The sequence below is a fragment of the Hypomesus nipponensis genome, chromosome 9 (assembly GCF_054491055.1).
Source record: "Hypomesus nipponensis isolate SF chromosome 9, ASM5449105v1, whole genome shotgun sequence".
Classification (NCBI taxonomy): domain Eukaryota; kingdom Metazoa; phylum Chordata; class Actinopteri; order Osmeriformes; family Osmeridae; genus Hypomesus; species Hypomesus nipponensis.
In genome coordinates, this window is record NC_140369.1 from 2,984,673 (window position 1) to 3,008,476 (window position 23,804).

Below are 23,804 nucleotides of genomic sequence, written 5' to 3' on the forward strand. Positions count from 1 at the left end.
ACACTGATCCTCTCTCCCCCCTCTCTTCCCCCACAGATAGTGAAGGTGTTCACGTATGTAGTTAATGGAACGCCAGCTTGATTAAACAACCAGGACGTTAATCACAGCAGTGATTAGCGTACCTCAGTTGTGGAGCTTTTTACCACAGATCGACAATCAGACTTTTTGCAGGTGATGTGATTCTGTTGGCTACAACAGACTGGGACTTTCAGCCGCACTGGGGCGGCTATCAGCCGGGTGTGAAGCAGCCGGGATGAGGGGCGGCACCTCCAAGTCTGAGGTCGCGGCTCTCTGCCGGGATACGGCGGCTTGCTCCCTGGGAGGGAGCTGCTGCCCCCAAGCAAACGAGTCCAAGGATCTCGAGATCTCCTTCACGAGTGACGGCAGGAAGGGAGTGTGAGACGGACGGGCGGGTCTGTGTGACCCGCGCTGAGCCAGAAGGCGATGCTCGCGGTTTACCAGCCCATCTACGCTCCGCCCCTCACCTGCGGTCATGCGCTTTGGGTCGTGACCGACTGAACGAGATCCAGGGTCCTCCCGTAGGAGGGCTGGGCTCAGGGGAGAGCCGCTGCTCCTTGGCCTGGAAAAGGAGCCACTTGAGGTGGTTTGGCCTTCTGGTTGGGATGCCTCCAGGGCGCCTTGCTCTGGAGGTTCTCTGGACACGTCCAGCTGGGAGAAGACCCCGGGGGGGACCCAGACCTCGCTGGAGGGTTTCATCTGGCCTGGGAACGCCTCGGGAGCCCTCTGGAGGAGCTGGAAAGGGTTGCCGGGGAGACGGACGTGGGGGAATACCCTGCCTTGCCTGCTGCCACCGTGACCCCATCCTGAATAAGGGGATGATGATGACGATTGGATCAGAAAAATCCCTGGTTTAAATGGCAAACGAACACGAGACACTCCGTTATGGAGCCGCAGTGCTGCTGTTACATGATCCTTCTCTGGTCTCTCGCTCCCTGCACCCTGGCTTCCTGTTTCACAGCTGTGGTTGGAAAGTAGAGTGTAGAATAATCGATGCTAATGTCTTCAGGAGTCAGCAGACTGAGCCGTGTCCGGGCGCCCCTGGTCTTCCTCCTTCAGATTCCAGTCCATTACTCCTCTAGAGCGTTCAACGCCGTCTAAACGGAGCTAATTGCAGTTTCTCTGAGCCTCTGACGGTTGGGGGGAGGGGTGCTGGGCTGGTGTTGGCCTCTCAGTAGCCCCAGCCTCCAGCCCCAGCCTCCAATGTGTGTGTGACAGCACCCAGCTTAACCACGTCCTTATACCCCCACTCACCCACCCACCTAGCCTCACCCCCACCCCCTTTCTCCCTCACCTTCATCCACACCTTACCTCCGTTCCCATCAGTTACCTCCCTCACCCTTGCTGGTTACCCTTGGTTACCCTGCCACCTCTGGGTGAACTGCCCTCCCCGAGTGATGTGACATCGACCGACACCCGTTTATGCCATCCAATCCCTGTCCTCCTTTGCCCTCTCTTTCCCCCTCTCTCCTCTCTCCCCCTCCCTCCTCCTCTCTCCCCCTCCCTCCTTCTCTCTCCCCCTCCCTCCTCCTCTCACCCCCTCCCTCCCTCTTTCACCCTCCCTCTCCACCCTCTCTCTCCCTCCCCCCTCTCTCTACATTGTACTCATTTAGCAGATGCATTCATCCAAAGCGATGAAACGGTCTCTCTCTGCTCTGTTGTTAGTTGCACCCATCAATAACACACACCAGGCCCCTTCCTGTTGATATTATCGAATACAATCAAATAGTATGTCAACAGCCTTGTGTTTTACATTCAGAATCTCAATTGACTTCATATTTAATACAATAATAATCATAAATACCGCTAATGATGATCAATAATAATAAAAAATATTATTGAGCATAACCTTCATTATTGAGGCAATGTCAGGGTGTGCGTGGGTGTTTGTGTGTATGTGTGAGAGAGAGCATGCTTGTGAGTGAGTGCTTGTTCTGTCGAGCACTAGGACCTTGGGGATGCATGCAGATGTGACCGTGTCCTTCCTCCTCTCTCTAAATGTCAATAGCTCATTAGGACAGACTGCATCTCACCCATCGTGAACTTCTGACTCTCCCCCACAGCACAATGCATAGTAGACCAGAGTGAGAACATATATGTGTGTGTATGTTTATGAACATATATGTGTGTGTATGTGTGTGTGTGTGTGTGTGTGTGTGTGGTGACGCTACTGGTGTTTCATCACCTTCAAGGCCTGGTCCCCCCTCCCTTCCCCTCTCCCCCCCCCCTCACTCTCTCTCTCTCTCTTTCACACACACACACACACCCACACACACACACACACACTGTGGTATATCTGCCGCCCAACCAGAGACAGAAATAAACTCCTTGTGGAACATTCACGTTCTTTCTGATTTCCTGTATTTGTTTTCTAATTGTGTGTGTGTTTGTGTGTGTTTGTGTGTGTTTGTGTGTGTTTGTGTGTGTGTGTTTGTGTGTGTGTGTGTTTGTGTGTGTGTGTGTGTGTGTGTGTGGTGTACAGGATGTCTGTTCTAAGTGTGAAAGTGTGCAGCGTTGGGCTGATGGACAGGCCAGGGTGGTCCATCCCTCTTTTCATCTGTCCCTCCCTCCCTCCCTCCCTCCCTCCCTCCCTCCCTCCCTCCCTCCCTCCCTCCCTCCCTCCCTCCCTCCCTCCCTCCCTCCCTCCCTCCCTCCCTCCCTCCCTCCCTCCCTCCCTCCCTCCCTCCCTCCCTCCCTCCCTCCCTCCCTCCCTCCCTCCCTCTAGCCCTTCCTCAATCCCTCCTTGCCTCTCTCACCTCCTTCTTCCTCCTCCTTGTCTGAGCTGCAGTGGCACACTTCACACACACACGCACACTTTCATCAGAGGAAATCCTATCCCTGTGGTATTGGCCACAGTAGACTCTCTCCTCTGGAGGGATGAAACTATAGGAGTATGTGTGTGTGTGTGTGTGCCCCGAGTAGACAGTCCTCAGGCAGAGACATAGGAGTGTGTGGAGTCACGTTTGTGAACAGACGCTAAATTAGTGGAAGGACAGTTGGGGGAGGGGGGATGGGGGGAGAAGGGGGAGGGCATGCCTCTGCTGAAAAGAGAGTAAATGCAGCTTGAACCGTGAAGTTCTGCCTATTGAGGTTCTGCCTATTACCTTCTACCCTCTACCTCCCACAAACAAATGCGTGTGAGCGAATATGTATACACACACACACACCAATTTACTCTCCCTCTCAAGTATTTTCATTCCCATCAAGGTTTATTGATGTTTCACATGTTCAGCACGTTCTGTCAGAGAATAGACTTAATGTACATAGGCATGTGTGTGTGTGTATAGGTGCGCTTGTGTGTAGGTCTGTGCGTGTGTCTGTGTGTGTATGTGGGGGGGGGGGGGGTGGGCTGCAGGGATCTTGCAGGGATCTTGTCCAACTGGCATTTGATCACAGAGAATCTTCTCCCCTCCCAAGTTTCTCTATACAGGAGAGAGAGAGAGAAAAGAGAATGAAAGGAAGAGGAGGGGATGGAGAGAGGAAGAAGGGAGAGGATGAGAGGAGAGAAGAGTGGAGAGAGGAGAGGGGAGGAGGAGAGATAGGAGAGGAGAGAGAGGGGAGGAGGAGAGAGGAGAGAGGGGAGGGGAGTAGGAAAGAGAGGAGAGGAGAGAGAGGGGAGGAGGAGAGAGGAGAGGGGAGGAGGAGAGAGAGGAGAGGAGAGAGAGGGGAGGAGGAGAGAGGAGAAAGGGGAGGGGAGAGAGGAGAGGAGAGAGAGGGGAGGAGGAGAGAGGAGAGAGGGGAGGGGAGGAGGAAAGAGAGGAGAGGAGAGAGAGGGGAGGAGGAGAGAGGGGAGATCCCCAGCTGCACTACATACGTCTGCACAGAGTTCCACACAGTGCTTATTAGAGCATGGTCTCACCCTGAAGAAGACACACGCACCCCCCTGCCCCCCTACTGTGTGTGTGTGTGTGGGGGGGGGAGGGGTGTCTTGGTTGCTGAGGGCTGGGTGTGTGTGTGTGTGTTTGTGTGAGTGGTCTACCCAGGGGGACTGTGACTGTCCAAGGTAGTCTGTAATTATATCATCATGGACACTGTGTCTGACCCCGGGAGACAACTGCCCCTCCCTCAACACCCCCCCACCCCCCTCTTCCCTCCAGGCTCCTCCCCTCCCTCCAATCAACACCAAGGCCGCAGCTGTGAGTCATGGTTAAACCCTTCAGAGCCTCCATCTGGGGTGAGCGGTCTGCTTGCTTCAGCTCAATGCTGAGCCACATCTGGGCTTCTCTTTGGATTCTGGTCACCGTTCTGATCCACTACCACCTCCTCCCTCCTGTCTCCTAGCTCCTTTTCCCTGTCTCCTTCCTCCTCTCTCCTACCTACTTCTCTCCTACCCTCCTACCTCTTGCCTGCATGCAAGGGCAGACTTCTTTCATATTCATGTGCGGAGGGAAAAGGAGTTTGTTGCTCAGAGAAACTAGTGAAAGTCAGCAGTTAAATGTTTAATGATGGCTGCTTCTGAGCTGAGAGCCGAGGGCGAGAGACTACACCAGAAGGAGAGAGAGAGAGACGAGAGCGCTCCAGATAATGAGAGTGCAGCATGGAAATGGAGAAGAGGAGATGGTACAACATGAGGTGGAGGAGGAGGAGGGGGAAAGGGACCACATCATCAGCCTCCCCCAGTCTCCCCCCTCTTCACCTCCTCCTCCCCCGGCCCTGCCCTGCTGGGGGCTGAAGCTTCATCTCTAATCTGACTCTGTCAGGGGGGGGCTAATGACAGACTGGCACACTGATGTACTCTGACTCCCTTTCATTACCCTGTCCAGCCTGCAGTCTCCCCCTGCAGTCTCCCCCACCCTCCCCCCTCCTCCTCCACCACTTGTGAACCCGTAGCGGTTGACTGGTCAGTGATGTGGGATGTGGAGGAATCCACCTTGTTACCCATGAGCCAGCGGGACAAGCTTGGCACACGCACACACACACACGCACACACACACACACACCGTGTGTGTACGTCTAACACACATCCACAGATACACACACAGACTCCTGCGTGCTGCTGCATGCGTGAGGATTACACTCTGCAGCCTGGAGGAAGTGACACCATTCAGATCTGGGACAGGATTAGAAAGACCTCCTCTCCTCCTCTCCTCCTCTCCTCCTCACCTCCTCACCTCCTCCATTGGGGAGGAGGAGAGGAGGAGAGGAGGAGAGGAGGAGAGGAGGAGAGATAACAGGAAATCAGAGGGAAGAGGATGGGAGAGGAAAAGAGATGAGCAGAGGAGATGGGAGAGGAGGAGAGAAGAAGAGAGGAGAGTGGAGAGAGAGGAAGAGAGAGGGGGACATGAGGAGAGGAAAAAAGAGGAGAGAGGAAATAGGAGAGGAGAGAGGGAAAACAAAACAACCAAATAGAGAGAGAAAAGGTCAGGTTCTGCAAACGGCCACAGCTGAGGCCTCAGGGTGAGCTGATTCAGAAGAGGAGAGAGTGAGGAGGAGGGAGAGAGAGATAGAGAGAGAGAGAGAGAGAGAGAGAGAGAGAGAGAGAGGGAGAGAGGGAGAGAGAAAGAGAGAGAGGGAGAGAGACAGAGAGAGAGAGAGAGAGAGAGAGAGAGAGAGAGAGAGAGAGAGAGAGAGAGAGACAGAGCTCCCAATCAGCCTTCATGGCCTACATTTCCTCAGCCCCAAATGTCAAGTTTAACCAACAACACTAGCATTTGCTGCCATACAGCAGCCCCCAGCCTCCAGCCCCCAGCCCCCAGCCTCCAGCCCCCAGCCCTCCAGCCCTCAGCCTCCAGCCCCCAGCCCCCAGCCTCCAGCCCCCAGCCTCCAGCCCCCAGCCTCCAGCCCCCAGCCTCCACTCTGCCCGTTTCCTCTGCTGAAGCACTTAGTGTCAATCTGGAAATAAACCATAACCACGTCATCAAGTTCAATAAACCCCCCTCCCCCCTCATCCCCCATCTCTGCCTCTCCAGTTACATCCTCTAAAAGCCTCCCTAGACAGGATACAGGATGCCGGAAGAGGGAGAGAGAAAGAGGAGGAGGAGGAGGGCGAAGAGGTTCCAGCTCAGTGAGAGGGCATGGGGGAGCATGAGAGCCAACAATGGAGATCTGGATCCTGGGTCCTGTATTATACTGGCAACCAGGAAGAAGATCGTCTATTGTTCCAGAGCCAGACAGGACTCATTACACTCCACCAGGTCTAATGGGAGGTGTGTGTGTGAGATGGAGATGTAGAGAGATTGTGTTTTGGTGTGTATAAGTGTGTGTGCACATGAGTGAGAGAGTATATTTGTGTGTTAGTGGGTAAGTGTGTCTGTCTGTGTGTGTGTGTGTGAAATAGAGAGAGAGAGCGGATTAGTGTGCACACTGTATTTGTGTGTGTGTGTAATGTGAGAGAGTGCATTTGTGTGTGAGTGTGTAAGTGCCTCTTCAGAGAGGCTTCACGTCCCCTACAGAGATAAGACTGACTAAGTACGAAGCTCAATTAAGGTTCTGCTTTGGTGGAGAGGAATAGAATGTGATGTGCATTGTGGGGGGTGTAGTGTTAACTGGTGCTTTGGTGCAACAGGGCAGCTTTGAATGGAGCTGCCACATAGAGGGCATCTCTAATCTGGTGTGTTTGTATGTGTGTGTGTGTGTGTGTTTGTGTGTGTGTGTGTGTTTTTGTGTGTGTGTGTTTGTATGTGTGTGTGTGAGATGCAAGAGGATTCAAATGACAAATATAACTCAGAAACAGTATAAAGAAAATCAAAAACACTGAAAGAAAAGCACTTGAGCAAATGTTTTTTCCCTGTTCCAACATCCATGATTGCCACCACCCCCCCCCCCCCCCTCCCCCCAAAGTTAAAGTGATTTCAGACGTCCAGCACAGAGGGTTCTCTGTTTTCTCTCTGGTACACGTAAGACAGGACTTCAAAAAGAGGAGGAACCAGCGGGAGTTGCCAGAGCCCGCTCCTGCCCAGACACACCTCCAGTAGAGCTGACCAGCTCGCCCCGCGTGTGTGCAAACACCAGCAGGATTCCTGTCATTCCGCTCCAGAGAGACGAGAGCAGATCAAAGCACCTGCACATGCCTGGAACGCCTCCTGTCTGCCGGCCACCTGCCAATCACAGCTGCTCCGGAGCGCATGAGACAGCGGGGGGTCGTGACCCCTGACCTCCATGACCTCCCCCGTCACCGTGGAAACAGGTCACCTGGTCTCTGCCACCGTCAGTCAGGCTTGGTGCTGTGAGGTTCTGCTTACTGTATTTGAGGCATGTTTGATTTATGTCGCAGGTTCGGCCTCTGGGACACTTGCCGGCCGCTGTTTGATGTCATCGCACGGCGTCAGGTAAATCAAGCACAAAACCCAAACAAAAGCCCAAAACATGTGACAGTGAAATTAAAATGATGCTCTTTGTGTCTTCATTCGGAAAGTGCTTTGATCCAAAGCGGCTAACAGGATTCGAACCCGACTGCTACTTGCTGGGGAACCCTGTTCCAGATAGAGACAGGGGAGGCTGGGGAACCCTGTTCCAGTCAGAGACACTCTGGAAAAGTTGTTGGCAAACTGAATTGGATTCGAACCATGTTTTTCCATTCATCGTGTTCAGACATTATAAATACCTCACGGCTCAGTAACATCGGTCTTCGTAAGCGTCCTCGGATGTGACGCTGTTCCCATGGCCGTCCTTGGACCAGCCATGCTGACGTGTACACAGCGGCTAGAGCCACAGGGCTGTCCTCCTGGTCTGAAGGTCGTCTTTTGATGTTGCGAAAGACCCGGGTGAGATCCCTGATCTGACCTCATGTTCCTAATCTGAATTTTGACCCCTTTTAAATTCCTGCGCTTTTCCTGTACCAGACACCAGTAACCCAGAAAACGGACTCACAAGCTACTAAATCATGTTGACATCATTGGAAATGTCCACGAGGATTTACTTATAGGCTTCAGCAGCTCTGAGCGTATTTTGTTGCAACAGGAGCACTATGGACACACAGTGAAGGCAGATGTTCAATCCTAAATAATCTGACCGAGATTTAACCCGAGATTCTGTCCCCCCTAAATCTGTCTTTGTGGCCACAGCTCAAGGCTTTCATGTTTCGGAGTGGGATGGATGTTTGACACACTGTCATGAATGACCTATACTTTACCAGCCTCAGCATGTGTGTGTGTGGGTGTGCACAGTGTGTGAGTTTATGTGTGAGTGTTTGCATATGTATGTGTGTGAGTGTGTGTGTGTGTGTGCGTGTGTGAGTGTTTGCGTATGCCTGTGTGTGTGTCTCAGATTTCGTGTGGGTGTGGAGCAGAGCAGCAGCATTGGTGGTTTTGAGCTGGTGGAAGTGAAAGAGGAGCCCATGCCTACCAGCACAGCTGAGGGGCTGAAACACAGAGGAAGAGGAGCAAGAGGAGGAAGAGGAGGAAGAGGAGGAAGAGGAGGAAGAGGAGGAAGAGGAGGAAGTGGAGGAAGAGTTGGAGGAAGAGGAGGAAGAGGAGGAAGAACAGGGGGAAGAGGAGGAAGAAGAGGTAGAGGAGGAAGAGGAGGAAGAAGAGGAGGAGGAAGAGGAGGACGAAGAGGAGGAAGAGGAGGAAGAACAGGAGGAAGAGGTGGTAGAGGAGGAAGAGGAGGAGGAAGAGGAGGACCATCACTTCCTCTCTCCCCAGTTACTCCCCCCCTAACTTCCCTCCCTCCTTCTTTCCCAATGACTTAACCTCCCCCAGAGTCTACCGGAGGGAGCATCTCAGAGGCAGGACAGGCAGAAAAGGCAGGAGAGTCAAGAGAGGCAGGAGAGGCAGGAGAGGAAGAAGAGGCAGGAGAGGAAGGAGAGGCAGGAGAGGAAGCAGAGGAAGGAGAGGCAGGAGAGGCAGGAGAGGCAGCAGTCTGAAAGGATTAAGGGCTGTGCAGCCCTGCCTGGTCTGTGAGAGAACAACAGCTGTCTAGCAGGAGCAGGAGAGATGAGGGTAGGAGCTTGTGTGTGTATTTTGGTGTGTGTGTGTGTGTGGGTGTGTGTGTGTGTGTGTGGAGGGAGTGGTCAAAGCCAGCATCTATTTCCCTCCCGGAGGGAAACTGAGCCGGGAGAAAAGGAACACAGTTGCAGCTGTCCTGACTAACACACACACACACATATGCACGCGCACATATGCATGCGCACACATGCATACACACATGCATACACACACACACACACAGGAGCCTTGTCTCTTCCAAGACAACATTGCACCTGGTAACAGCACCACTATAATCTCTTCTTCACTTCATCTCTCCATCTAGAATTCGGTACTCCCTTCCCTCCCTCCTCCCTTATTCTTCCTCTTACTTTACCTCATGTTTTCCCTTCCTTCTAAGCTCCATCCTCCCTCTGTCCTTTCTCCCCTCTAGACTATTGCCTCTCTCCATCTTCTGTATTTCAAACCCTCTTTCCTCCTTCCCACCTTACTTCCACTCTCCCTCTCTCTGCCTCGCTCTCTCCCTCCCACCCCCCATCCTCGCTTTCTCCCTCCCTCCACCCTCTCTCCTTCCCTCCCAAAATCCTACCTTCTTCTATCTCCTCCCTCCCTCCACCCTCTCTCCTTCCTTCCCTCCCTCCTGAGGTTTCTACACACAGAGATTACATTAGCCTGCCTCTGAGCACCCTGGTGTTTTAAATATGGAATGCTCACTGGCCTGTTTAGATTGTTGTGTAATGTTTCAACATGCTTCCCTTCCCAGCAAGCAACATGAGAGAATACTAAAAGTCACACACACCTCCATCACCCAAACAGGGCTACAGGACCCTCTCTCTTCCTTATTTACCTACTCACACACACACACACACACACACACACACAGACACACACACATGCTGTGAGTTAAGACTGCCTCTGCTCCCTGCCTCGTCACGCTGTGAGTTAACACTGCTTCTGCTCCCTGCCTCGTCACGCTGTGAGTTAGACTGCCTCTGCTCCCTGCCTCGTCACGCTGTGAGTTAAGACTGCCTCAGCTCCCTGCCTCGTCACGCTGTGAGTTAAGACTGCCTCTGCTCCCTGCCTCGTCACACTGTGAGTTAACACTGCCTCTGCTCCCTGCCTCGTCATACTGTGAGTTAACACTGCCTCTGCTCCCTGCCTCGTCACGCTGTCAGTGGAGGCAGCAGAGGTCCTCACCCTGCAAGGACCCAGAGTGCGCTGCTTACATGTTTACTTATTAAAGACGAGGAGTGCAGCTCCCGTCCAGATTTAGAGTCACTCTGTCTTCAGCTGAGGCCCCCTCACAGCCCCCGATCCTCTGGCCCTGACAGAGTCAGCCTCTCTGGGTGCAGCACTTAGACAGACTCAGATCTGGCTGACAAACAGCTATTTCCAGTCAGGTAGAAGCGAGACCCTGTTGTTGGGCTGAGTTAGCTCTTTGAGCTGCCCTGTTTTCCATCAGCTTCCTAAACCAGGCTGGAGACGCAGAGAAGACTGCAAACGTATTGAACCGCGATGAACCGACGACCCATGAAACAACTGTAATGATCACAGAAAGCAAATGAACTCGTGTCTAGCGAAGGAGAAAGTGGATGCACACTAAATGATTCTCAGACCAGAACAAAGGCAGAGATGTGATAGCTTTCTGATATTTTTTATTATTATTAACGTACAGAATCTGTCACAGATTTACGGTGCACGTAGACAAACTCGAAACCACGGTGGTTCGCAGAACCAACAAAACCTGCTAGAATTCCACTTAAGATTCACAGAAACCCAAACAAAACAAAGTCAAATATAAACTCAAATCTCCAAAGTCCTGTCAGGGTGTGTGTGACAGGTCGTCTCCCCTCCCTGGACCTGATGTGACCTGAATATGCAGCAGCAGATGGCCAGGCAGGCTGGAGGGTGAAGCCAGCCAGCTCTCCTGCTCCCTGCTTGGATCAACCGACTTGTTGTCTCACATTAATTCAACTTCCTGATAGGTATCTCTGGTTAGAGAGAGCAGAAAATTGTACTTGCGTAACAAGGTTTTTTTTTTTTTTGGTACGTTTTGTAACATCTGTACAACATGTTTTTTTTATTTTTTTTTTACCTCAGAAGTACAGAAATAGTGAAGGGATGCTGTATTTGTCAGACCAGGTTATATACTTGATTCTCCCTCAGGGAGTAGCTTGTTGCAGGAGCCTGTTGGAATCATTAGACAGGTTCAGGACCAGCCTGTCATTTTTCACATGTTCCTTTTTGTCAAACTCTTGTTTTTCAGACCAGAGACCCAGACTCAGATCCACTGAGTTGACCTTTGACCTTCTCTGGCTCGTTTTAATGAAGTAACCGTCCCTCAAACACCAGGAGGCACATCTCCATAATCCCATCGGCCCCCGATTAGTCAGACAATCAGTCAGACAATTAAAGATACTCAATTTAACTGTTATGGCTAGAAAGCAAGTTTTATTCTTTTTTTAAATTTATTTATTATGGTTTCAGTAAATCCATTTATAAAAAATAAAAATAAAAAGACGTCTGTTAGCTCCTGATTCGTTGGAGATGTTGGTTTTTGCTTCTGTTATTGCTGCTCAACTTGGCTGACATCATCGTATCTCAAGTGTGAACCTCAGTTTTTTTCTCAGTTCTGAACCTGTGGACCCTGAGGGCCATCATGTACCCGTGGGCGTGACCTGATTCTGCAGGTTAGCGGCGGTTTGTCTCAAACACCACCACAGTCTCCATGGGGTAGGAGCAGGGGCAGTATGTGGAGGGGGGGGGGTAGGACTAACTACCCAGGGGCAGTATGTGGAGGGGGGGGGTAGGACTAACTACCCAGGGGCAGTATGTGTGGGGGGGGGGGGGTAGGACTAACTACCCAGGGTTGGAATGGCTTTCACAGGGCCCAAAATTCTTAGCGGTCACTGTCCTCACCCTCCCACAAAAAAACACACATCGCCCTCGAAAAGATAAAAGAGTAAAGATTAATTAAACCGCATTAGATAACATAAAATACATCAAATACAGTGTGTTTATCTCCTGGCAGTTTTTGTCTGTGATGGTGACCAAGAACCGGGCATTTCTTGAGTGAGGTGATGGAATGACATTACCAGCCTGTACTGACCTCAGCATCCCACCCACGTCCTAAGATGCATTAGCCCGCGAGCTAAACCCCGGGCATCAACAGTAAATCCTTGTATATGTGAATTAATGTGGCTGATTAAACAGCATACAGTAACTGTATTATTTGTGTCAGTTCAGTGCCAACTGTTTTTGTGAAGGCAGTAGTTGAAAGGGGTTTGTGTCCATGCAGTTGACCAGCTCTGTTTATCACTAGAGTAAGAACACTTACTGTGGTCTGTACGACAGTGCAGAATACACACCAGAAACATAGAAACAAATGTCGACAATAATCCCATAACGTCTTCAAATGAACAAACTTATGGCACCTCAGTCGGAGAAGAATCTGTGGTTGTGTGTTAGTCCGTATGGACGTACCGTCTGTTGTGTAGTCCAGGGCACGTGATTTCAAAAGAAAGAAAATCTCTCTCTCTCTCTATATATATTTCTCTCTCTCTCTCTCTCTCTCTCTCTCTCTCTCTCTCTCTCTCTCTCTCTCTCTCACAGACAGGTCTTCAGGATTGTCAAACAAACAGTCGCCCTTATAATCCCCACCCCCCCCTCCTCCCCCGTGCCGGGAAAAAGTCTGGCTGCTCTGTTCATCTTGCAGTTCATAGTCTGATACACACACACACACACACTGAGCTCTGTTCAAATCTGCAGCACCTGTCTCCAGGTTGGCAGTGTTTGTGGAGAAGGGGGAGGAGGAAGGGGACAAGAGGAGGAGAGAAGGAGGAGGATGGAGAGGATGAGGAGGCCTGTCAGACCCACACTGCCGTGTTATAGTCAAACAAGGGCTGTGTCCTCTCCACTCTGCCCTCCACCAGCCTCCTGTCTATGAGGATCCCAGAGAACAGGGGCCTGGGGTTCCCCGGCTCCGCGAGGGCAGGCGCCTCCGGCCGACCCTTCCCCTGAGGGGCCCCCGCCGCCCAGAAGGGCAGGTAGAAGCTGCCTCGGGCCTTGGAGGCCGGGGCCTTCCTGGGCCTCTTGGAGAGGCCGCCCTGGGGCCCCGTCTCCGGGGCCGCCGCCCAGCCCGGCCGCTCCTTCAGCAGCTTGTCCCGGTCCGGACGCACGCCCCGCAGGAACTTCTTAAAGATGTTGGTGGTGAGGGAGAACTTCCTGCAGATCTCCTGCGAGCGGCTCAGGCGGAGAGGGTGGGCGGGGGAGTCGGGCCTGTCGGATCCCCGCCCCGCCTCCCCTCCCTCCTCCCGGTCCTCCTCCTCCCTCTCCAGCTCGGGCAGGTCCAGCCAGTTCCCCACCAGGTCTGCAAACACGTTGTCCCCCAGGACCAAGGGCTGCCGGTTGCGACAGCGGCTCATGAGCGAGGAGGTCCAGTCGCTGGAATCGTCCATGCTGTCCTGGGAGAAGTCGCTGTCCAGGGAGGGCCCCTCTCTGGAGAGACTGTACAGGATACCTGGGAGATCCAGGGGCTGGGGGGGGGCCTGGGCGGGGGCCGGGGGAGGGTGGCTGAGCCGGGGGCCGCAGAAGTCCACCTGGGGGGCGGTGTAGCCTGACACCCTCCTGGGGAGAGGCCGGGGCTGGGGGTCGGGGTTGGGGAGGCTCAGGGTCTCACTCTCCAGGCTGGAGGAGGAGGGAGAGGTGTCCAGACTGCTCCTGTGTTGGTCAGCCCAGCTCTGCCTCTGGCTCTGGGACTCTCTGCTTGTGGTCCGGACCAGAGGAAGCCTGGGGCTGGGGGTCTGGAGGCCGGGGAGGGGGCCGCAGATGGGTGCTGCTGCTGGGGGAGGGGCCGGGGGGGCCGGGGCTCCTGGGACAGGACGGCCTGAGACGTCTAGCTGCTCCAACGCTGTCTGGACCTGGAGGAGCTTGAGTTCCTGAAGAGCCCCCATCATGGAGTTCATCTGCGCATGGAGGCCATCGCCTGCCTCCTTCATAGACAGCTGGAGGAGGGGAGAAGTGAGGAGGCCAGGGATGAGGAGGAGGTGAAGAGGGGAGGAGGAGGAGGAGGTGGGGAGGGGGAAAGAAGGTGAGGAAATAGACAGTTAGTTTAACTAAACTCATTAATTTAACCACATAATCTTTTACATTCAGGCCTGTCACAACATCAGCATTGCCCTAGTACAATAACATGCCAACATCAGGGACTGAGGAGAACACAAAGAAACCTGTTTATTCACTGTCTGTCTACAGTACTGTGATGACAACATGTCTGTCTACAGTACTGTGAAGACAACATGTCTGTCTACAGTCCTGTGATGACAACATGTCTGTCTACAGTACTGTGATGACCACATGTATGTCTACAGTACTGTGAAGACCACATGTCTGTCTACAGTACTGTGATGACAACATGTCTGTCTACAGTACTGTGAAGACCACATGTCGCTACTTTGATGCACCGTTGGCCGTTGTGCCACGAGGCTTTCCATGTTTTGTTTTAGGTCACGTGATCAGGTTTGAGTGACAGCTCCCCCCATATGTGCTGCGTGTGAGAGAGGATCTGGGACCAAGACAGATGGGGGGGGCCTCACCACTCTCTCTCTCTTCCCCCCCCCCCCCCCACACACACACACACTCTCTCTCTCTCCCTCCACACACACTCTCTCTCTCCCCCCACACATGCACACTCTCTCTCCCACACCCTCTTCCATTCTCCTCTCTGGTCTCTTTTTTCTTTTCACCTTTTCTGTGTCTCTTTCTCTCACATTTTCTCTTCCTCCCTCTCTTCACCCGTTCCTCTCTATAAATCATGGTCTTGTAGCCAGCAAGCAGTAACCCTAAGGGAACAACTTGACTTCCTGTCCTTCCTCCGGACACTTTTCACTTCATATAAAATCACACGTTACCCATGACGTGGTCACCCGTGACAATGTGGTACCCAAGACAACGTGTCACCCGTGACAACGTGTCACCCGTGACAAAGTGTTACCCATAACAACATGTTACCCAGGAGACAGCCCTCCTCTTGCTTCTTTAAACCAGAAAGAAGAAGAAAAAGATCAAAGTTGTCTAGATAATTCTGAGGATGGCCCCAGGCCATCTACAGTATCCCCACAGAGCGGAAGCCCTCAGCAGCATCACACCCAGACACACACTGAGGAAGTACAGAACTACAGATCAGCTTTCAATCTCCTTGATCCACTAAACTGGATGTTAACTGTTACCTCTCCTTCACAACACTACAGTCTGTACAGTGACGCTGGGGCGATGAGAAAACACCACGTTTTGACCTTTACCAGCCCCTCCACCCCACCTCCACCCCTCTACCCCACCTCCACCTCACCTCCCCTGGGTTGAGAGGACCAGCTCACCTCCTTGCTGTGTTAACAGAACCAGGGCTTTCTGTTCTTCTCTGTCCTGTCAGGCTGAGATTGACGGCAGTCACCTTTCGAACCCAGAAGACTGACAACCCTTATATGAGGCGCCCACCAATGAGGGGGGCTCTGTGAGTTGGCAGCCAATCAGATGTGTCTAGACACTAATCCCTAACAGTGGGCGTGTGCTCAGTCAAGCTCACAGTTATGACAATGAGAGAGGGGGAGGGAGGGGGGAGGGGGGTGAAGGAGGGGGGAGGAGGGAAAGAGAGAGGGGGGTAATGAGGTAAAGAGGGAGACAGAGAGGGATGGAGGAAGAGAGAAAAAGAAAGGGAGGATGAAAAACAGTTAACAGAGAATATATATATATTTATATATATACGCATCCTCATAGGCATATATAGCATTCTCAGTTGATCTGTTGAAGAGGTGAAATGAGGGAGAGCTGGAGAGATAAAGGGAGATGGAGAGAAAAAGGGAGAGAGAGAGGGGGATTGAGGGAGGGAGAGTTAGTAAGAGTCACAGCAGTGTTGGTGGGATGGGGATAGGGTGGAGGGTGACAGCAGTGAGTGCAGGGGGAGGAGGGGGGGCTGGAGGCAGGGGGGCTGGAGGGGGGTCATGCCATATGTCTAGATGGCTGATAGATAGATGGACTCTTGATGGATTCAATTAAGGATTACACCATTAGAACACATGGAGGATGAAAGGAGGGGGGGCGACAGTGATATTGGAAAGAACCCCCCCCCCCCCTCCCCCCACACTTCTCCTCCACCCCCAGCTCAATCACAGACTGACACCACACAGGATGGGAAAGGTTCATGTGCAGCAACTGTGTCTGACAGTAGCGTCACACAAAACACGCTAATGCCGTGGGAACGGTTTATCTGAAGTTTTGTTCAAATGGAATTATAATCTCCTAGAGAACTTGTCCTGATGACGACTGCTTAAACACACGAGACATGGGAGAAAGATATCCTTTCCATTTCTAACACGTCACGTTTGTATTTTACAGAGTATGCCTATTTGAAGTTTGTATTCGTTTTGCACTTATCTACACTTATCTACATCGACATACAAATAATGCATTCATGTTGTTTATTAATGTATAAGGGAAACTAGAGCATGAGCCGTCCACCTTTCCAAACAGCCGCTGACAGCGGTGCGCATTAATCCTATTAAGAGCACACAATCCCGCATGTTAAATATGTTCACCCATACGGAGTCGAAATCTCCAATAGAAAGTAGGGCTGAGATCAGACAAGCACGTAGCTTAGCATATGGAACGGTGGAGATCTTAATAGCCGGTTGCGAGGTCATACTAATAAGCCTGGCCATGCATACTCTCTGCAAGACAAAAGGCCGTTGTCTGTATTTCGTGATAACACGCAGGCTAGGTAATTAAGCCCCATCAGCTTCTCTACTTTCCCGTCTCACACACATACGGCTGACTTCATTAGGTGTAATTGGCTGACTTTACAGGCTGGGAAACCGCCAGTAATTACTGTTTACTTTCAACCACGGACAAGTTCAAAGAGTTGAGCTACAATATCGCACCGTCAGAGCCGCTTGGCTCCTGTCAACAAGGCCGTGACATGCTTGACGCCTCGGGCAAGGAGTTTTTTTTTTTAGGAATACCGTTGTTCCAAAGACTGCATTATATCCTTAGTTTCGAAATATCCTACATTTTCCACCTTATAGTTTCGGTGTCTTGTTTGGTACAAACACGCAAACGCTGACTCGCTCTCCTCTCATCCAAAATACATGAATCTCCAACCAAACGATAGGAGGCTACAGTACAAAAGCAGTATTCACCCCACTTCCCAGTCTCTACAGATATTAATAATTCATAACATGCCCCGAAGAAATGAGCCTAGTCATATTGTTGACCTGACTGTGCTAGCTAGCTAAACCCATTCGCCGTCGTCACTGCCTTGCCTCTAAAACTCGCTGGCCTAAATATGTCAACCCTTGCCAGACTCTACACACACCAGCATCTCACGCAGCTATGCTATTTTTCGGAGGTGGCTATAAACTAACCAAACTTGCTAATTAGCGATCCCCCGCTATTAGCTGACAGTCACCGTTAACACATGACATGAGTAACAGACATGCTGTGCAGTAGGCTACGCTAAATCCTCTGGTCTTGCAACGAAAAAAGGAAGACATTTTTTTTTTTATGATTTTGATTTACGTATTTTAACGGAATTGGTTTAGTTAAATCTGGTGAAAAAGATTAGACAGAACTTTTGGTTCCTAAGGGAATCTGGTCTTGGACTGTTCTGGATGCTGCAGTTTACTCCAGTTAAATCAGACTGGATATTACAGTAACTTCAGAGTAGGCTACAGTCAGTCACTGGTTATTCTGTATGTTACTGAACGTAGCTCGGATGTTTATTTGCTATTAAGATAAGCTGTTACACATCAAGTTAAAGTTTATTGTCAAAATGCACAACATTTTAGACTATCTGCTATAGAAGGCTTGATTTTCAAGTGCAGACAAGTTTAGGCCTGGACAAGAGAAAAAACCAAACACGTAACACGCAAGAACAGAGAAATGCTCGCGAGGAAGCTGGATGAATACATTACTAAAAGACAACCCATCTATCTTCATCGGTGAAAAACGTCAGACTCGAAAACGTCAAGGTTGGAGATTAACACATTCGCTGTCTTCAATCTATTTTAAATGAAAGGTCCTTAAAAGTGAGCATTAAAAGTTCTGTTCCTTGGACTGAGATGTTATGTCTTACCCAGACAGAGTCAAAGTGAAGGGCATAGCAGATGAAAACCCGGTAAGTGTTCATTCAATCAAACCAGCATCAATACTCTTGCTAATCATTTAATATGCATGAATCTGAATTAAATCCCACTTAGCATAAATAAATCAACAGGATATCTTTGCTGTGGGTTGAGATTGAGCCTCTCTAACGTAGTCTCTCTCAGTCAGGACGAGTTACAAGCTCCTCACTCTCAACCCCACTCTCTGACTGCACACGCATGTGTGTGTAGTCACACAGAACGTGTGTGTGTGTGGAGTTTTATGTGTGTAAGTGTGTGGTGTTTGTGTAGGCATGTGTGTGAGTTTCCAAATGTGAATGCAGGCTGTCTTTCGAGAACCATGTTGAAGTACTTTAACAGGATTACTAGCGCACACAAATAATATTATATAAATGGCAATAAACAAACATAAAAGGACAGAGTTTAGAGGTGTTATTGGGTGTGAACCCAGCTCACCTCCTCCAGACCAGAGATACAGAGGCGGCGTACACAAAGCCTATTCACTGTTGTTGTTGTTGGCCACAGCATGAGGAAATATAGAGGCCAAGGTTATCAAACACTAGCCTGTGTCCATGAAGAAGGGATTGTGTGTGTGTGTGAGGGGTGTGTGTGTGTGTGTGTGTGAGGGGTGTGTGTGAGAGACGCTGTGTGCTAGGGGTGTGTGTGTGTGTGAGGGGTGTGTGTGTGTGTGAGAGAGACGCTGTGTGCTAGGGGTGTGTGTGTGTGAGAGAGAGGGTGTGTGTGTGAGGGTAGAGAGGGAGTACGTAGAAGAAGGGGGGTTGTGTGGTTGTGTCGGAGGAGAGGGGGAGTTATGGGGGTGGGAGAGGGTGTATCTGGGAGAGAAGGGTTGGGTGTGTGTCACTCCCACCCTACCTCTCCTGCTCAGTACGTATCAATGCTGGCCTGTGTCGGCCAAGGGCAGAATCACGCCCTGTCTTCGGGGGACACAGGCTGTGTTTGTGTCACACAAACACTATGTGCAAATACTGCCCTTAATTTTGTTTACTCAGTACAAATAGTAAATCCTTTCCTGCTCTCCTCTTCTCTCTTCTTTCCTCCCACCACCCTTCTCTCCTTTTCCAGAGTCTCCCAGAAGCTGTCAGTCGCTTTATGAAACAGTCAGACCTCAGCACTCCATGGGAGCTACACCGACGCTACTTAGTTAATCACCGAGCGCTCTTTCACCAAACTGCTACACGGCGAGAGCTCGAGACGATCCAAGATCTTTTATTAGCGCAACGATTAGCGTGAAGGCAGAACGTGGTGAGTGTCTGTTCAGTAGGAAGGTACGCGTCACTGGGACTCTTTCATCCCGTCTCCTGTGCATGCTCTATCCGCGAGGCGTAAACAGAGACAGTGTGTGAGGTCATCACAAACTCCCAACTCCCCCACACAGCTGCCAGCCTGAGCCAGGCTGGTTCCAGCAGGCAGGAAGGAAGGACCGGGGGCTGGAGAATGGAGCTGTGGGGGTCTATACACACACCATACACACACACACACACAAAATACACACTCACATACTGACACCACACACACACACACAGACACCACACACACAGGAGCAAATTACACCAGAAATGTTTCCTGTCTTTACTGTCAAATTGTGGAGAAAGTTAGCAGTGTTGCCAATTCAAGCTTTGTCGCTAGATTTTGTGATTTTTCCCCTTCCCTAGCAACAAATAATGGATTTACATCATCACGAAATTTAGCAATTTTTCTGACAGCCAATAGCAACTTCGGGTGGGATTTTTTTGCCGACGCGACACTGAAAGTTGAAGATGAGCTGCTCTTCATGGCACCACAACAGAGAGCTCTGAGGACAGAAACCACAGTGGCAGTTACAATTTCAAATTGTTCTCAGCATTCTATGTGCTCATGCACAGTGGCTTTTGAAAAACATTCCAAGATGACAGTTATGTGTGCATGACTTCAGGCATTAGACAGATAGGAAGACACAAGAGTGAAATTAGCGCCAGTATCACTATCAAACGATCGTGTCATGTTCGGATCCCAGAGGTGTGCCCTCACGTATACATAAATGTGGTCTGGAACCTTCTAGAACAGATAGCAGAGAGGGGAGGGAAGGGGAGAGATGGCAGAGGGCATTGCTATTTACATTTTCACTCAGCTTTGACTCATGTTCCAGTGTGGTAGCAATGATTCAACCGAGGCCAGTTATTTGACATTTTTATAGTCTCTCTCTCTCCCACTTTGCCTGGTGGGGGGGTTCATCGTTTTCCCTGGGGGGTCATGCTCACGTTAAAGCATGTGGACGGTGGGTTTGAATCTAAGAAATGTTCCATCCGTCACAAGGCACAAAATGGAGTCAGATGGAGCTGAGGTTGGGTGAGGCATGGGTGAAATGTACATCCTTAATGTAGCGAGTCTTAAACATGTTCAGTCATCTGTGTGGGATTTGAAATCGTGTTAAGCGCAGGACATGGCAGCCAATTCAACATATTTCAAGTAGAGACGACAAGATTTTGGACTCAAGTCCCGCGTCTACAATGTGTACGCACGTTCCTAATCAGCATTTCACTGTGTTCAACAATGCGTTTGCTTGCATCCGAGCTTCCACTCATTTCTTTGTGCCCATAATTCACCTGAAATCGAACACTGACCCGAATTGTAACCCTCCGTCTACAAAGTATTTGCTAGTTCACCGTCTGTATCAACTGACGGCCCATGAACGGAAAAATGCAGGTTGTGAAAAAAACCCCAGACTGGGACTGTGCTGAGCAGCAGTGCACAGCAGTAATAGATATAGACCCGGGGTCAAAGTTCACTGTTTGGCCTAACCTGACCCTGCCCCACACAGACAGGGCCTCCTGACCCCAGACTGTTCACACCTCCCAACAGTACTCCCACGAGGGGAGAGGAGAGGCGGGAGGAGAATGGAGGAGAGGAGGGTGAGAAGGGAGAGGGGAGGAGGAGGGGGGGGGACCGGGGAGGGGAAACTCCTGATGATGGATCTATACTGGCTGGTAATCTGGCAGAACATCTATAGTAACACGTTTTCCCCTAAACTATGAGAACATACCCCTTCCTCACAGTCTCACATCAGTTTCACATTTCGACATGATACGACATCACCAGATAGCAAACCGTGTCAGACTGTAAAAATGTATCTTGATTTTCCTCCTTCACAACCTTCCCTCTCTTCCAGGTTTCAATCTGAACCGATGAGGAAAACCCCTCCAAAAGAGCCCTGAGTGACCCCAGTGTTCCTGACAGTCTGACAGGGGAGAGTGCTTCTCTGGGTTCCTCCTGTCTGAAGAGGCCACTGCCAACTTCCTTCTAGGAAGACTCGAGACGTAAGGTTAGGGGACGTGTGACTGCGTTGGCAACGCCGAACCCAACAGACTGGGCTCCACATGGCACCTAACTTGAGTTGGGGGGTGAGAGAGCAAGAGAGCCAGGAAGAGAGAGGGAGGTAAAGAGAGACAGAAACAAGTAGAAAGAGAGGGGGAAAGAGAATTAGAAAGAGTGGAAGAAAGGGGGTGAAAAAAAGGTAGAGAAATAGAAGATTGAGGAAATAAGAGGGAGAAGAGAGAGAGGGAGAGGTAGAAGTGAGAAAGGGAAAGAAAGAAAGAAAGAAAGAAAGAGAGGGAAGCAGAAAGAAAGAGGCATCTGCTCTCTGGATGTTTCTCAGCTCTCAGACGCTTCTTTTTATATAGATGGCAAAACGTCAACACCATGCAGCCCCTCCATGGCCGTACCTGGTAACCCGTGCCAACCGACAGACGCGAAGCTAATTCGGCGGCGACAGCCCAGCCCACAACCAGCAGTCCTCATGTTGCATAGCCCCCGTAGCGACGGGTGAACGAACATGCCTTTGATGATTGTTCCAGAAGAATCTGCTGCAGTCATTGAACACGGTTCGGCCAGCTGCCAAAAGATTAGGATGTGACAGCGAAGCTCCATGTAGGATTGTGTTCGAACATTTCAAACGTGGAGACCAACTCTGGATCTCTGCGTTTTGTTATTGTCAAACCTAAACTGTTAGGACAGAAAGCTGAATTTAAGAACATTAGGAACGAGAGACCAATAAACCTAAAGGCATTAGACTGCTCTTTTTTTCAGGAGAGGTTAAATTGATTTTTGGAGACTAGGTGAACATTAAACCAACATCAGAATTATTGATAAAGTCCAAAATAGAGTCCATAAAATGCTGCACTGCTCAGAGAAGCTCCCCCCCCCCACACACACACACCAAAAGACAAGACTTGCCATGAGAGATTAAAGAAAACGGTCTTTAGTTTGAGCCATTAAGCTTAAATGAACATCTGTCACAGATGTGCGGGTGGGGGTGGGGTATGCGAGGAAGCACTTCCATGCTTTGCAATTACAATATAACCATTATTTGTGTAAAATAATTGTCATTTATAAATATTAATCCATACAATTAATACTATTCAATCGTTTCTATTCATATCGGAGACAGCGGGTTATCACGTGCGTGCTTTATTAGTGAATTCACTGATGTGAAATGTGTCTACTGTTGTGTACCTTCGACGTAAAGCGATGACGAGGAAATATCTGTATTTCTATATTTTTATTTTATATATGTCTACTTCTTTGTCTGCTCCAGATCAAGCTCAAGTTTCCCCAAAACGTGTGGTCGACTGGATGATCGGATGCATGCACGTAAGCCCATACAGTTTACAAAATCTACACACGTTACGTTACTGTTACATTGGTGTAAAGTTAATAATCATAATGATAAAAACATACCAATTCTTGCTTCAATCGTCTCAAGCAAGTATCCATATTCTTGCGCTCTGATTTGGAGAGATGAGGTCGCTCCATCTCGTCTTTCAATTAAAGCAGTCAGTCTAGTTGTTCACTGTTAAAACGTGTTTCTCGTTCAAAAAAAACTATATGATCCCACCTGCCATTAAATTGTCAAACGAAACACATCACTTTCATTGTGATGTGACGGTTTGAGAGAGAGAAAACTCACGGATGTTGTTCTGGAATGCGCGCGTCTCTTCACGACGCCAAATCTCAACGCAAGATTTCAACTCTTCTCTTTACCGCTTCATCCCCTAAAAAATATTTTAAAATATTTTAGAGAATTCCAAATGGTGATTTCTGTGGTCTGCACGCTAGGCAGTCAGTAACGTGACTTGTCACTCTTCCTCTCTACTCAGTGTGCATGCGGGGTTTTTCCTCATTCAGCGAAAGCGCTTACGCTGAACACTCAATTTCGTCCAATGAACTGCTCTCTGAACCTAGCCTTGCCCACTGAATACCCTGTTTGAACTTAAATGAAATATTCATGTCTCTGGACCTTTTCTAAGATTAAGTTACAGCGGGTCATTGTTGTAGGCCAACAATTTAGCCAATTAAATCAACGATTACTCTCTCAATGGTAATGTCAGAGCAACAGTGAACTAAGATTACATCTAAGATTAATTTTGATTCGTTTTCAAAGGGTCAGCTAAAGCCATGTACCCCAAACTTGTTTTCACTCTTACTGCTTTTATAACAGGGCTGTGGCTGTGTCTGAGTGTGTGTTTGTGTGTGGGGATGTGTGTGTGTGTGTGTGACTGTTAGTGAGTGTGTGCGTGTGTGTTACTGTGTGGGAGTGGGGTTGTTTGCATGTGTGTTCCATGATCTGGATGGTCAAGATTGGTGTAACTGTGGTGGGGAACATCATGTGACCAGCCAAATGCTGCTTGATTTAGAGAGCAAGGTAGCAAGGAAATAAGGGATGAAGGTAGTAGGCATTGTGAGAGTGTTGAAACGCAGCCGAAGTGAAGTCAGG

General features: G+C 50.1%; 1 protein-coding gene and 1 long non-coding RNA gene across 2 annotated transcripts; one reads left to right on the forward strand and one right to left on the reverse strand.

Moving 5' to 3' along the window:
- Positions 1 to 11,754: 11,754 nt before the first annotated feature.
- inka2 (inka box actin regulator 2) lies at positions 11,755 to 23,170 on the reverse strand. The gene is made up of 2 exons (XM_084705687.1): positions 22,769 to 23,170; positions 11,755 to 13,885 (listed from the first exon to the last, which is right to left on the reverse strand). The coding sequence occupies exons 1-2, from the start codon at positions 22,841 to 22,843 to the stop codon at positions 12,749 to 12,751; spliced, it is 1,212 nt and encodes a 403-aa protein (XP_084561813.1). The 5' UTR covers positions 22,844 to 23,170; the 3' UTR covers positions 11,755 to 12,748.
- On the forward strand, positions 17,973 to 21,342 carry LOC146272344 (uncharacterized). Its single transcript, XR_014766660.1, has 3 exons — positions 17,973 to 18,048; positions 19,118 to 19,297; positions 21,201 to 21,342. It is a non-coding gene; the product is annotated as an uncharacterized LOC146272344 (long non-coding RNA).
- Positions 23,171 to 23,804: the final 634 nt, after the last annotated feature.